At 38.3% G+C, this 15,902-nt stretch overlaps 1 protein-coding gene across 1 annotated transcript; it reads right to left on the reverse strand.

Annotated features, from left to right (window-relative positions):
• Nucleotides 1-271: 271 nt before the first annotated feature.
• c9 (complement component 9) lies at nucleotides 272-10,661 on the reverse strand. Its single transcript, XM_084935727.1, has 11 exons — nucleotides 10,551-10,661; nucleotides 10,363-10,447; nucleotides 9,994-10,144; nucleotides 9,773-9,914; nucleotides 8,865-9,003; nucleotides 5,264-5,485; nucleotides 4,919-5,159; nucleotides 4,672-4,806; nucleotides 4,214-4,389; nucleotides 1,950-2,184; nucleotides 272-1,238 (listed from the first exon to the last, which is right to left on the reverse strand). Exons 1-11 carry the CDS (start codon nucleotides 10,625-10,627, stop codon nucleotides 1,081-1,083), a joined length of 1,761 nt encoding a protein of 586 aa, XP_084791853.1. The 5' UTR covers nucleotides 10,628-10,661; the 3' UTR covers nucleotides 272-1,080.
• Nucleotides 10,662-15,902: the final 5,241 nt, after the last annotated feature.

Raw genomic sequence — 15,902 nt, forward strand, 5'->3', positions numbered from 1 at the left:
AAGGAAAACAGTGAAAAAGAGGTTGGGCACTGTATATTACAGCACTGGACTTGTGACTTCTCACATTATAAAAAGCACAGGTGTATTATTGGCAATAAGATTGATGCTTTTCAAATGTCCTGGACAGGAAACGGAAACCAAAACACATTTCATTGACATTTTTTCTCTGATTTGGAATTTGTAAATCCAAACTACACACAATTTGTAAACTACACATGCTATGTACTTTTTTCAGGAAAATTTCAACCGGGATGCAGCGTTCTCCTCTCAAACATGTACGTATAGAACATGCTGCATACCGAGTTACAGGCATATAAGTAAAATGAGTAAAGTTTTGATCCAAAATCCACAATGGATCATGTATTCTCCAGGAATGGCAGCATACAAGGTGTATTTTTAATTTTCATTGGCACTCATAAACAGTATTAAACACAAGAATTACATTTATTTCAAGTTCCACATTCATGATATAGATATATATTGTAATATATCTATATCATGGCTAAAGCACTTCTGGATGGATGCAAACTGCATTTCGTTGCCCTGTACCTGTGACATGTGCAATGACAAAGTTGAATTCTATTCTATTCTAATACCTTATGATCCTTTAAGATTTCAAAGATATTTTGGGGGCTTTTAATTACATATAAACAAAGTAGGATGGAAATATGTCATCCTTTATGTTTGCTGTATGTCCAGCACCTCCAAATCTCTCATCTCTGTCCACTGACGGTCTCTATTTGTCCTCAGTTGTCAGTTTTCTTTCCACCCAGTTGCCTTCTACTCATCTGGTTCTTATTTGCACGGTACAGCCAGATGGAATGTGGCCACATGCCTTTAAAGATGAGCTATTAGCCCATTAATATAATTCAGCCAACACTATCTGAGTGAAGCAAAGCTGAAAGATGCACACAGTTAGAGAGAAAGACAAAGACCATTTGAACCTAAATGTTTAATTTAGATCCCGATAACATGTTTTTTACACCTCGACATGTCAAAAATATGCCTTAAGGTTTTGTTTGTGCCATATATGTATCAGAGAGAATAAGAAAGAAACTCTCTAATTTAGTTCTGTTGCTATTAGCAGTACTCTTCACTGTTTCTGTCTCCTCTGCACGCAGCTCCAGGGATACCATCTGTGTTACAGCCACGTGTCCTGGTGCGTTTCCCTCCACTGCAGTTGGACCAGGCAGACCAGCAAGACCAGTTACCTTCATGAACAACAGCCGGTCTTGTACCTGGCACACATTTTTCAAATTAACAAATGCAGGGAAAATTACTTAAAGCAACATGAGCGAGGCCTTGTTAGAATGATGAGATTTACGACCCCAATTCCAAAAAGAAAGCTGGGACGCTGTGTAAAATGTAAATAAACCAGAATCCAGTTATTTGTAGATCTCATAAACCCATATTTTATTCACAATAGAACATAGAAAACATATAAAATGTTTAAACTGAAATTTTGCTATTTCATGGAAAAATATTAACTTGTTTTGAATCTCAAATCTCAAAAAAGTTGGGACAGGATGATGTGGCATCCATGTTTTCCATAAGGACTTTCAAATATCAATTAATCTGATCACAGAACACTTTTCCGATTTGTCTCAGTCCATTTTAAGTAATCTTTGGCCAAAAGGAGACCGCAGTGTTTCTGGATCATATTCACATATGGCATCTATTGTGCACAAAAGAGCTTTAATCTGCATTTGCGGATGGTGCAGAAAACTATGTTTCAGTGCCGCCTGATTGTCTAAAGAGCTGAGGCATCCAATATTGTGTTCCAGTTTCTGCCTCAGTTTTCTTTTTTAAATCTTATATACATTCTGTGACTAAAATATGGGTTTATGAAATTTGCAAATCATCAAAATCTGCTTTTATTTAGCATTTACTTAGCATCCCAACTTTTGTTGAAGTTGGGTTGCATTGAGAAAACAACTGTTTAGGCTTACCTTGGACACTATTTCTATCACGTTTGTAAGTCTGGCAAGCGGCGCCTTCAAACAATTGCGAGCACAGACAGATACACTTTCCATCCAGCAGAGCAAGAGTGCCTCCATTTTGACAGGGCCTGCACTTGCATACGTTATATTCTGCCACATACTCTGCTATAGCCCGCTTCAAGTTTGATATCGTGGAGCTAGCGCCTGGGATTTCCAGTGGAATTAACATGTGGATGGGCTCTGGCTGCCATAAACAACAAAATATATATGCAATATGTTAGAATACATTAGAACATATATTAACATATATTAGAATGAGTTTTGTTAGAATATATTAACATTTTTTCATTTCATATTTATCGTAATTTGTTGTGTTAGCATGCTAATATTTAGCAGTGAGTGTTGAACACAAAGTAGCCTTTAAACTTTCAGCCTTTGCCTTTGCAAAGTCAAAACTATGACTGATAGAAAAGCTCCAATTAAGGCTGCACACACTCAAGGATCTCAGTTTAAAAAAAAAAAAAAATAAATAAATAAATATATATATATATATATATAGCTTCTTCATCCCTTTCTTGGTCTTCCATCTGAACCTGTTGATGATGTGGACACCAAGGTACTTGTTCTCCTTCTCCACATCAACACATAATTTCCTTAGGGATTAATAAGGTATTCTGATTCTGATCCTCTAACAGAATAGACATGGAGGATGTAGCTGCTGATGCATCTAAAGTCAATTACCATTTCTCTCGCCTTATTTACATTCAGAAGAAAACAATTCCTCCCAGACCACTCTGCACAATCACCCACTGCACTGTTCCTCTCGCCAGCTGCTAATAATATCCAACCACTGGAGAACTGTCAGGGTATTTCTGTAGGTGGCATGACCCCGCAATTGTATCTTGAGTCTGAGGTGTACAAGGTGAACAGAAATGGAGACAGTACAGTCCTCTGTGGAGATTCTGTAGTATATATAATCAACTCACACTGAGCACTGCTCAGTCACACATACTGCAGTGTGCCTGTCAGGTAGTCAGTAATCCATTAGGTCAGAGGTGTAACAAAACACATGTCTGTGTTAAGTTTTTTAGTAAACACTCATCTATCACATTGCAACTGTTCAGTGGCATTGAACAATTCTATGAGCTCACTGCATTGTTGTCTACATAAGTTTCCCTAAAGGGAAAGTGTAAAGTAGGGAGTATGGCAGTTCATTTTAAGGATGACATTTATGTATAAAGTTTCACAGCAATTCGCAGTTGAGAAAGTTTAAACCATGCGAGTGCACCAGAAGAAAAGTAAATGGCATATGTGTAGTAGAAGCTACCTGCATAAATGCTGTGCTGATTCATTGAGTTAGGTAATGTCACCAGTTTAGTGAAGACACTGATGATAGCCCTAGATAATATAAAAGTCTGGTTTGATTACAGTCATTAGATCAAATTTCTACAATAGCAATCCCTTAAGAGATTTTGGTAACACTTTATACTACGGCCAAAGGAGCTTTTAATGAAATCGATTTAATATTCATTATGTTGGTGTGCGTGATGAATTTTATTAGTCCATTATTCTTTTATTTGACCTTATACTATATACTTACTGCATATTTATTGTTGTTTCATGTAAAAACCTGACTTGTTACCCCCTTTTTCCACTAGGCCTACCTTTAAGCATTTGTATAATTTGTGTATCCTTTCTGGTAAAATACCCAGAATGTAGGCATTACAGTGGTCCCTCGCTATAACGCGGTTGACCTTCGGCGCCTCGCTGTTTTGTGTGCAATTTTGCACACTTTTTTTTTATTTGTTTTGTTTACAGCGCATTGTGTTCTGCATCCTGATTGGCTGTAGACCATGGTCAGTCAATCTCGTGCCGTGTCTCCTGTACAGTGCAGAATGCGTTCAGCTTGTCAAATTTACATAAATCTTCGATCACTAGCAGTGTGACTCTGAAGTGCTGTACCGCGGGTGCCTTTGGTTTCATTCTATAATACTGGAGTTATTTTTCTACAAAGGTTTGAACTTTGAGAGAGTTTAAACAAGAGAGAAAAGTGTGAAAATGTTAATGCCTTTCTGAGAAAAGCGTATAAAGTGTGTAGTGAGAGGTTTTACAGCCTTAAAACATCTATAACAATTGTAAAAAATAAAGTTGGCTACTTCGCGGATTTCACTTACTGCGGGTTAGAACGTAACTCCCGCATAAACACATACATTTATACAGTATGTGTATTTCAGTTTAACTTGCTCTCGCCTTGCTGTGACCTTTATTCGTACCTCACTGTGGAGCAATGCAGGGGCCTCTGTGATGGTCCGGGCCCATTCCTGATATGTTGCAAGGTCCATCACTCCATCCCTATTTAGTTTAGCCCTCATACTAACAGCACTTAGTAGGGTACCTCCCTTGACTGATGTCATCACCTCATCCACCATAGCTTTTCCTTCAGCCTTATCTGTGTGGCAACAGAAAAGGAAACTTTAGTGACTTTTCATAATCAGTGCAGTGACTCGCTCCAAATTCAGTTTTAGACTTTAACTTTGGATTTGAACTTTTCTGTTTTAATACAGTTAAGTTTCATGGATACAGCATTCCTTTCTTCTTTTTCTTTTTTCCGGACTAGTTGAAGTAAAACACCAAAATACACTTAAACTGTGGAAAGTGGTTGGGAATTTAGTCAGAATCATCAAGCATGCTAGCTTTGTTCATTTAACCTGGAAAAACAGGGAATGCAAACCTTCGTCCTTTTCTGGTTTATTATCACAATTTTTAGGCTTATAGTGTCCGCTTATACTGTCCGTCGTAAGTATGGAACTGAGGCCTCCTTCAATGCCTAATGTGATGCACTCTTGAACTTCTCTCTGCGTTATATCTGCAAGAACAATAAAGTATAGATAATTAGTGCTTATCACTTGTATTTAATCAACACACCATAAGGCTGAAGAAGCTTCATAGCAGAAAAGAATTATTTCAAATAGACATACTTCTTTGCTTAATGGTGTCATGGTCGAGGACATAGATCAATTCGTATTCACCGCCGGTTTTCCCATTTTTTGTGTAATGGGTTCCATAGTCCTCCAGGAAGGCAAAATAAATTCCCTTCTCGTATTGCAAAGGTAAAGATTTGACATGCACCAGGAATTCATCTGCTACTTTGAGCTCACGGGAGCGCATCCTGTAGGTGCTCAGTTGAACTTTGCCCTTCACCCGCATAAAGTTGTTGTTCTAAGTTTGTGGGGTCGAAAAAAATAGAGATGCAGCTTGTCCATAGAATATTGATTATTCTGGGTTGTACATTAGATTCTGTGAAATTATTAGAGGATATTTACCTTAATTTTGCTGTTTTCGGTGACCGTTTTAATCATTGTTTTCTTCTCATACTGACTCTCTAGTTTAACATTTAGAGAAGTATTCGACAAAGACACCTCAGTTGGGGTGAATTTGAAAGAAAGACCAGCATCAATGTTGACCCTCATCTCAGTGAGGATTTCACGCAGAAGGCTGTGAGTGTCTTCAAAGAGTTCTTTCGAAGCTGTTTCCTCCACTAACGTCTGAAACAACAGAATACATATATTAGTATTGGGTGGCAAAACAAAATCCTTTACATGTGTTCACAATCAGTTTATAATACTGAAATTTTTCTGCAGGCTGAAGAGATGTTGTTGAAGTGTCAGTACTCCCAGTATGAGTATGGGGATAAGGCCAGTAAACTGCTCTCCCATCAGCTTCGTAGTGCAGCAGCTGCACATTCCATTCCTCGGATTCAGACATCAAGCGGTGTTTCTACGGATCCTAAAATAATTAATGACCAATTTCGAGACTTTTATTCATCTCTCTATGTGTCTGAGTGTGCATTTAGCACTGAGGCTTTGGACTCCTTTTTCAATCATCTTAAGCTCCCATCAATTGATCAGACACACAGCCTTCAGCTGGAGGGACCAGTAACTGTAGAAGAGATCCTGCAAGCTATCAGCAAATTGCAGTGTTCTAAGTGTCCCGGACAGGACGGGTTTCCTGTTGAGTTCTATCGTAAATTTATGCCTAAACTGGTCCCGCTCATGATAAATATGTATAAGCATTCACTGGAAGTTGGATCCCTCCCACCCTCTTTACTGCAGGCATCTATATCCTTGATCTTAAAAAAGGATAAGGATCCATTACAATGTGGCTCATACTGTCCCATTTCTTTGTTAAATGTGGACTATAAAATCCTTGCTAAACTTTTAGCGATGCGTGTGGAAGCAGTCTTGCCATCTGTAATTAACCCGGATCAAACTGGCTTTATTAAAGGGAGATATGCCTTCTCTATCCTTAGACGTTTGTTTAATGTTCTTTACAATCCCTCAGACTCCAACAGCCCTGAGTTTGGGATCAGTTTAGATGCTGAGAAGGCTTTTGACAGGGTCGAGTGGGGATACCTTTTTTATGTTCTGGATAAATTCGGCTTTGGTAAAATAATCATCTCCTGGTTGAAACTTCTTTATACTTCCCCGCTTGCCGCTGTCAAAACAAATGGCACATGTTCTGACTTTTTTCCTCTGTTTAGGGGGACTAGGCAGGGCTGTCCCATGTCGCCGTTGCTCTTTGCAATTGCAATTGAGCCCCTGGCCATATCGCTGAGATCAAACCCAGGTATCACCGGGGTTACTAGAAATGGTATAGAACAAAGGGTCTCCTTATACGCAGATGATTTGCTTCTTTATATCTCAGAACCAGCATCCTCATTTCCTTTGGTGCTCTCAATACTTGAACAGTTTAGCCTTATTTCTGGCTATAAGCTGAATCTCGCTAAGAGTGAACTGTTCCCCCTGAATGCTGCTGCACAGAAATATCAGTGCACAGCACTGCCTTTTCGAGTTGTATCGGACAACTTCACATATTTAGGGGTTAAAATTACAAGTCAATTCCATGCTCTTTTCAAGCTTAATTTCGACCCACTTGTGGAGAAAGTTAGGCAGGATTTGGACAGATGGTCTCTGTAGCAGGGCGCATAAATACAATTAAAATGAATATCCTCCCAAGATTTTCTTTTCTTTTTCAGTGTGTCCCTGTATTTATCCCAATTTCCTTTTTTGTTAAATTAGACAAGATTCTTTCTGGGTTCATTTGGAACAAAAAAAACCCCTAGAATACGCAAGACATATCTTCAAAGACCGAAAAAGATGGGGGGGATGGCTTTACCAAACCTTATGTTTTATTATTGGGCATGTAATATTCGTATTCTCAGGTACTGGCTACAGGGGGAAGGCATGAATAATGCCCCGGCCTGGCTGAGTTTGGAGACTTCTTCTTGTGCCTCATCCTCTTTACCAGCCCTGATTTATGCCCAAAAGCAGCCTCCGAGTGCAGGTTCTTATAATAACTCTATTGTCAAAGTTACCTTGAAAATATGGTATCAATTTCGTCGTTATTTTAAGTTGACCTTTTTTCCCCTTCAGTCACCCATTTTGAAAAATCCCTCTTTTCAGCCTTCGTTAGTTGATGGTGCTTTTTATTTGTGGGCCTCCTTGGGTATCAGGTCTTTTTCTGATCTGTATATTCAGAATACATTTGCCTCCTTTGAACAGCTCTCATTGAAATTTGGCCTTCCAAAAAGTCACTTTTTTCGCTACTTACAAATCCGGAGTTTTGTTAAGGAGAAATCCTCTCAGTTCCCATCTAGACCTCTTTGTCATGACTTTGATAACCTTCTATCACCTCCCCCTTCATCACAGGGCCTGATCTCTTGTCTGTATGGGAGAATATGTTCCTTTGGCAACTCCTCAACCTCGGCTATTAAAATGGCATGGGAGCAGGTTTTGGGGTGTGTGATTCAGGATGACTCTTGGGATAAAATTCTTTACCGGGTCCATGGCTCCTCATTATGTGCCAAACACGGGCTGATTCAATGTAAGATTTTGCACCGTGTACACTGGACTAAAGCCAGACTAGCTCAAATATACCCCAACCTTAGCCCTGATTGCGACCGTTGTCATCAAACACCTGCCTCTCTAATACATATGTTTTGGTCATGTCCATCCCTCAAACAATACTGGATTAATATTTTTCTGATTTTATCAAAGATCATCCAGCTAACCCTCCAACCTGTGCCCTTAACTGCTTTGTTTGGGGTTCTTCCTGATACAGTTGTCCTGCCGACGCCCCAAGCGGATCTGGTAGCATTTCTCACCTTATTGGCAAGACGCAGAATATTGTTATGTTGGAAGTCCCCTTCTCCCCCATCCTGGGAAATCTGGATCAGAGATGCTTTGCATTTTAGCAAACTCGAAAAGATTAAATTCACCCTGCGTGGGTCTATGGCCAAACTTTTTAAGACCTGGCAACCCTTTTTTGACCATGTTCAGACTTTGCGGTCTCGCAACGCTCCCAATTAGCCAGCTCAGACTTTATTCTATTTTATTTTATCTTATGTTTAAGTAAGATGTTTAAGTTTAAGTATATGGACTCTATTGTGCCTGCGCCTTATGATGGCATTTACTTACCTACTTTATACATATTTCTTTTCTCTTACAGATTTGACTTATCTCTGCAACTAAGCTGACCACTCATTATGTCTGTGTTTTGTTTTTTTTTTTGTTTGTTTTTTTTTCTTGGTTTGTGTGTTTTGTTTTTTCCGTGTCTGTGTGGGGGTGTGGGCTCTGAAACTCTCCACATCTCTCTTGTACACTCAGGAACTGTTATCTTGTACTCCAGGGTTTACTATTCGTATTATTAGATTGGACCCTTTCTTTTTTCTTTTTGTACACCCACTGGTACTCCTATAATTATGAGGTGGGAGTGTATGTTTCATATTGTTTTATGTTCTTCAAAAAGAAAACGGCATATTGTTCAATTTGTCTTTTGTAAAAATGGATGCAGAAACTTTAATAAAAAAAAAAAGGGAAAAAAATAAAAAATAATACTGAAATTTTTTTTGTTGCCATGGTTTACCTGATAGTTAAGCACGCCAACGTTCCAGGGCACCCTGTCAAACGTCCCAGTGTTTGGATTCCTCACTCGATCACATCTCCCATTGAAGTAATCATTGTTGAACGGGTTCATTCGAGGATCTGCACCCAAGATGTTGATTCTGGTGGATGAACATAGAGGCCACTTTAAGACTTTTACAGTGTTATCCCAGTTCAAGAGTTTTAATATTATAGAAGGCATCCTCATTCTCCTTCTTTGTGAGAGTCAGGTGAAAAGACTGATACCACTCGTGCACTCTATCTATCCATTAAACAGGACGTTAAAGTCGGAAGATCCAGGTTAAATGGCTTAGACTCTGGGTAAAATAGCCAGTACTTCCATCCAGACAAAGATTTCCTCTTATGTGAGCTGGTCATCCTTTATGATTTCAGTTAAATATAAAAAGCCATAAAAAGATTAATTGTCTGTTTAATAGGATAAAGTTCAAGCCTGGCCAAGCATGGTTGGTTAGTGGCACCAAATTAAGTACGCACAGCAAGCTCCCAGTACAAAAAAGTCCATCCCTTGCCTGAAGATTCTGCATTTTTATAAGCCGATATCTTTTTGTAGGTTTGTTTCCTGCCTCATTTATGACACCTATCAGTGAAATTAAGGTGTTCATCAGTCTTTTGGTGAAAAATTTCATAACAGACCAGCTATTGTTAAAAATATTAAGAAAAAAATCTGTGAATTTTTTGCTTAAAAGCAGCTCACATTTAAAATGCCAACTCTGCTAGGAAGCTGGTTTTCTGTAAACATTGTCACCAATAGATTTTTATGTGTCTCCCCAATGTAAATGATTTACTCTTTCTACCAAGTATTCATTTTACTGTCATGCTAATTTATAGTGACTCTTTATTTCCCACTGATTGAGCTCTTTAATAACTTACCCATATCCTGCTGTCCTGCCTTGCTCATTGCTGTCAAGGACTGCCGAGCCACAGGGTTTACGCTCTGTCTCACAGTCTTCATCTGATCCATCTTCACAGTCATAGTCTCCGTTGCACATTAATCTCTTTTTAATGCAAGACCCTGTGTAGAGACAGAGAATTGCATGATACTGCTCCCCAAAAACAAAGCGATAAAGACTGAGGTACTAATACTGTGGTACCTGACTCGCACTGGAACTCTGAGTCTGAGCACGCATGGGGAGGCGGTAGCTCGCATTGACCATCAGGTACACAGAACTCCCTGTCTCCTATCGATTCCAGGCAGGCTCTACCTCCAAACTGGCCAAATGTTTCTATACTTTGAGAACGCCTCTGAGGATAATACATAGAGTCACATTAAAGATAAAGACAGAGAGCAGCACTGCAAAAGAAGATTGGCTGTGAGCCGCACTGTGCATAGGTAGTAGACCACTACTTCACCCTGTTTAGTCTGATTATTTATTATTATAGACTTAAAAAGTTAAAAGCATTCTAGCTTGGGCACTAAAGTTCACAGTCTCTGACACTGACCAAAATCCTAATTGACTCACTCTGGTTTTTGTGCAAGGATCACAAGAACTCCACCCTGACCAACGACTCCATGCACAGTCCACAGCTGGCGGATCAGGATTAGCCCTAAAATACACAAATTAGACACAATAAACTCTCCAAATAATAATAGTAAATGATTAAACAAACATCCTTAATGTTGTGTAAGTGAAGCAGGAAATATACATACATGCCTTCCCCAAGAAGTGCCAGAGCTAGACAGAGGCCAGCGAGGGCCAACTGGAGAGCGATTTCAAGCCTCATCATAAACCTTTGACAGCACAAATGATACCGTGCCTGTTCTCCTTTAGTCCTTTAAGCTACCACCTTGTTAATGATTATCCATCTGCAAACGGACTGTGTTTTTGTTGTTGTCACAGTCAATAATTTGGATTTCAGGCGCAGCAAAAATCAATTCAGTGCTCGGAAACTCCCAAAGCAGAGTTTACAGTGTTTGTCTGCATATAAACATCTTACTCAGACAGCCTCAATCTTTATTCTTCACAATGCGAGCAAAGCACCCACAAAAACACAATAACTACTATAAAAGTAAGTATTAAATCCTCTCCTTTCATAATCTATAGAGAGCGGTTATTGTTTACATTACATTCATTTGTTTGATTAGTTATGAGCTAGTGTGTTGGTAAAGAAAGCCATGATTTACTACAATAACAGAGAAAGATTGTGTTTCTAAGTATTACAACTTCCTGCTAAATGCCACCAAAATATAACAAATGAAAAATATACATTGAAATGATAAAAGTGCAAATTGGACACCCTATTAAATTTATTTGGACGAACAAGGGCTACACTCAATGGATATTTGGATATTTCTAACAAACAATTTAATCACAATTTGATCTAATTGAAAATATATGGATTTATTAAGAATCACGTATTTCATCTTTAGCCTAATATACAACAAAAATATAAAAATATAAATATAAAAAAATGGTTTTTAAAACTATGGGAAGGTGCAAATGATCCTAAGCACTGGGTTTAAAGCAGATACACACATTTAGAAATTATATTTATTCTTTTTTCTGTTTATTTTCAGATTTCTTCTTTTGAGACATTTTTTTTAAGACCATTTGTTCATGTTCGTGTTTCCAGGATTACGCAACCAGGCAAACAAGTCAGCAGCAAAGCAGAACAAATATTTAAAGACTCAGTTCTTGACTGTTGTAATACATTGGCATGATGCATCCACGGTGCATTTAGGTCATCGTCTAAGATTGGGAAATGGAATGACAACACTAAATATGAAAATGAATTTTCATTCAATCCCACTGCTGAAAAAAGGTTGAATTTAGCATAGTTGGTGTGCTGAAGTAGAGCTCTTTGTCCACAAGATGGCAACGCTGAACAGATAACGGCAGTGTTAGTTTTGTCCTCTTGTTTCACTCAGTCACTGTTTTTGGATTTAGGTGGAAGGAACATTTTTTACTCTGCAGTTGTAGAGTTTGGAAAGCAATGTGTAATGCATACACATGAATTCAAGAAGTTTTAGAGTATCTATTTTCTTTGTTAAATATACCTTTAAAAATAAATAAAGTCTTGCACAATGCACAGTGAGGTTTGAACTGTTGCACCCAATCTGTCATGTGATCGGGGAGACTTTTGCTGAGTCTGCAGAACTTTGTTCTTCAAGTGGAGGGAGTGCAGTTTGTATAATTTTTTTAAGGCAAAATAGATTAGTTCTCAGTGAAGAATGCTGAAAGTAGTCCTTAAATGTAGGCTAAGCAATAATTAAACTGCAATAAAAGTTTGAAAAGTTGATTAGTCACGATTAGGGCAATTATTATTAACAGAGCAGAGAGAACGTTTGTAAAGTGCTGGGAGGTGAAGGGCTGACAAGTTTTTGCTTTTGTTGCTCTGAGGGAGTAACACTGATCTTTAACTTGGGGGCTGCTCTGTGCTGGTTCTTTCCCTGTATCTGCAAACAAAGCTGGGGTATTCTAGGGGCAGTGTGGTCGTGGCCTAATGGAGAGGCACAAATATGTGCTGAAGTCACCACTTTTATGAGGTTCCACAGTTTCCTCCCTGCTTTCCCAGGAAACCAGAGGGTAGTTAAGGTGCTTGGCAAATCTCCTGACTAGAAAGACTTCCTGTTTTTTGAGGGGGGGCTGAAACTGTGTGGAAACACTTGTGGAACAGCATACTACACAGTCGCTCTACTACCAGTAGAATGCTGTCATCGTATTTATCAGAATACCATGATGGTGCTTCCTGCACTGCCATTTGCCCCACTGCTGTGTGTTGTTCTTTAAGAACTAGCTGCTAAAGACACTTGAGGGTTAAAGAACAAAGAGGGACATAGACAAAAAAAATCTACCTCAATTATGGCTTGGAGATAAGTGGCTATCTTTGGTTCTGGCTGTGGTGGCAGGCAGTTCCAGGATTCACGCCCTAAAATGCTTGATGTTTGGATTGTGGCCTTCCTGTCATAAACTAAGGGAAGGACACTTCCCATTAGACTTTCTCTGTCAGCATTCTATCGTGAAATAAAGGCTCGAATGTGCCAGTGCTGACTTTTGCCATCTGTACTCGTTTTTTTTTTCTTTTTTTGCAACGAGTTTCTTAAAAAAATGTAGTTTTTAAGTACAGACAGTAGCATCAAACATGTACTTCTGTGTGCAAGTGCTAGTAACACTGGGTGTGCCGCTGACCTCAACTGAGAATGAGTAACATTTAGAAGAACAAGGAACCATATCTTTTATCATAAGTCACTGGACAGTGGTTCTGAATTGGAAAGACACGTCATGGCAGGAAAACATGATTCTTGTACTGATATGCATGGAAGAAAAAACACAAAACAACTAACCATACATAATAATAGACACTACCAACATCCGTCTGAATACAGCATGTTGTCACATGCATATTCTTTCCAGATGATCTGCAAATAAAGGCAAATATCTGATAACATCAAAGTGTTTAATAAGAGGTTCAGAAAAAGACCATTCCAGCGGCTGGCGACCAAAGGGGAAAACAGACTCTCAGCGAGACAGTAATCTGGCTTCCGTGGGGCTCATCTCCTAAAAACCAGCCTCCGTCAGCAGAACACAGGATACAGAGTCAGGAAAGACATCCTTCCTCTGTCCTTTTCTCTCTCATTTCTCAGCTCTAAACCCACAAAACACACTATACTGTACGTCTGTTAACATCAACAACACATCACGCTTGCACTTTTTGAGAAATCTGCACCGTATCAGGTTTGAAGTCCTCATGCAGAATTTGGTGAATTTGCTGAGGTATGCCGAGATTGTGTCTCCTTTTTATTTTACATTTACAATGAATGCAATTGGGGGATAAATAGAAACTAAAAATTATTATCATTGCAAAACTATTTTATTTACTTTTTAATGAGTCAATCATTTTCACTGGATAAAACTGAAAGGAAAATATGAAAACTGTCTTGTTTTGTTTTTTTGCAAAACCCAAATGTGTCAACGATCATATCAAGCAAAAGAAAAGCAGTATCTTTCGCACTGGAAAAAATGTGAAATCAGAAAATATGTGGCGGTTTCTTCAACTGATTATAAAAACAGGGGGGTTTCAGTTGGCTAATATTTGCAGTTCTGCAGCATGGTACCAGCACTGGGCTGTTAACCCTCTGTTTATACTGCCATCACTTCCTATAATTTCTATTTCATTATCAGGTTCACATTAATTCACATTAATTAAAAAATAAATAACATGAAATGAAATGAAGAAAATAAAATACATTTGCAGAAGTGAAACTAACCATTTCTCAATTGAGAACCACATTGACATCACTACTCATGTCACTGCGGATGTCAAAGCTGGCATTTATTAGTTCTGTAATAGTTACACATACTTGCTTTCCTTTCCCAACAGCTTGCTTCTGCTGAATAAATTGGAGTCCTTGGTCTGTGTAATTGTAACCATCTCTGCTTATACATACACTCCATCTTTTAATTATCCCAAACAAACATCTATTGATGCCTCTGCAAACATGAAACAAACACACTTTCTATGTTACTTGAATATTTTCCTCCTGGGAACGCCACACCTGCCACTTAAAAGCAGCAAATGTAAAAACGGTTATTACATGGCTAAATCACCATATGGCATCAAAAGCAAAACAGACAAAGGAAGTTTGTGACCCATTTTCAACCTTCAGCTTACTGTAATTGTGGTGAGATTAGTGCATAGCAGAGAAAATGTTAGGCCTGCACTTTTAGAAATTTTGCTGCGTTAGCAACAGTTGAGCTTTGCCACTCTGGCTGACGTTCCCCAGTTCCCTCTCATTCCTCCATTTAATAATACGATGATCAGCCTACATATAGTGTATGCAGTTCTTATATCCTGTATTATTATTAATTTTTAAATTCAATAGTCAGTATGTACTGTAGACCCACAGTGGCGGAGATCAATGGTTGATGTAGCTTAGCTTAGCAATAAGAAATCTGTTCTGTTTCATGTCACATGTTTTGGGGGAAAAATACTAATGATGAAAGTACAGCTTTAAATAAGCTGTGATGCTGTGATGCACACTACTCAGAAAGAGATTTAATTACAAAATTCAAGAACATTCAACATAATTGACTGTCTGAGAGAACTAGAAAATCTTCAGTCAACTCATTTTTTTTAACCACGTTGTAAAGTTGTAAACACAACATTGACAAATCCCTTTTCAACAGACATCTCTAGCGGGCTAATAAATAGTTTGTTTAAACTTCATACAGTAAATGCTCAGCTCATATCTGCTAGGTGAAGTGTAAAGCCAACTGTCCGATTACTTGTACCAACTGTGAGGCAGGGTTAATTTTTGTAACTGGGTAAGTTGTTTTCTTGGAACCACGCATTTCATTACATCATTTTAAATCTAGGCTGTAATACCTTTCCTTTTCATTATATTTACAGTTTTCATAATACAGATTGATGATAAACCAAAACATAAAGCCAAAGCAACTCAGGACATTATAAAAATAAAGAAGTGGAATATTCTTGATTCAGTTCAAGATTCAAGATTCAAGGTCTTTATTGTCAAATGCCGTTTCACCCCAAGCCCCCCGTGGGCCATTTATAAGAATATAAAAAATATATCTCCAAGAGATATAAAACTAGAAACTACAAATAAATATTAACTCGTTAAATTTGGGTAAAATTAAGCAATAAAAATGTACTACTACTAACTATATCTATGTACAATAAACAAAGAGAGGACAGAGACAATATGAATTGGTCATGTGCAATTACAGTAAAATGAGATGATTGTGCAGTAGTTATTGTATACCAGGTTCAAGTTATGGTCAGGATATTGTAGATAAGACAGGACGAAGACATGTGCAAGATGCAAAATGTGCAAATATTGTATAATGTAGATGTGTTCAGTAACTATGTGACTGAGTATGCAAAATAAGCATATTGTTCCTAGGTCGAGTTTGTAGTGCATTTGTGGAAGTTTGTGTTGTTTTTGAGTCTTTTGGTGAGTAGTGTATTGTAAGGTTTGTAAAAGTGTTTGTCAGTCCTTTGGTGGTAGTGAGTTGAGGGCTCTGACTGCTTGGGGGAAGAA

The sequence above is a fragment of the Perissodus microlepis genome, chromosome 7 (genome assembly GCF_051167445.1).
Source record: "Perissodus microlepis isolate ML-2025 ecotype Zambia chromosome 7, ASM5116744v1, whole genome shotgun sequence".
Classification (NCBI taxonomy): domain Eukaryota; kingdom Metazoa; phylum Chordata; class Actinopteri; order Cichliformes; family Cichlidae; genus Perissodus; species Perissodus microlepis.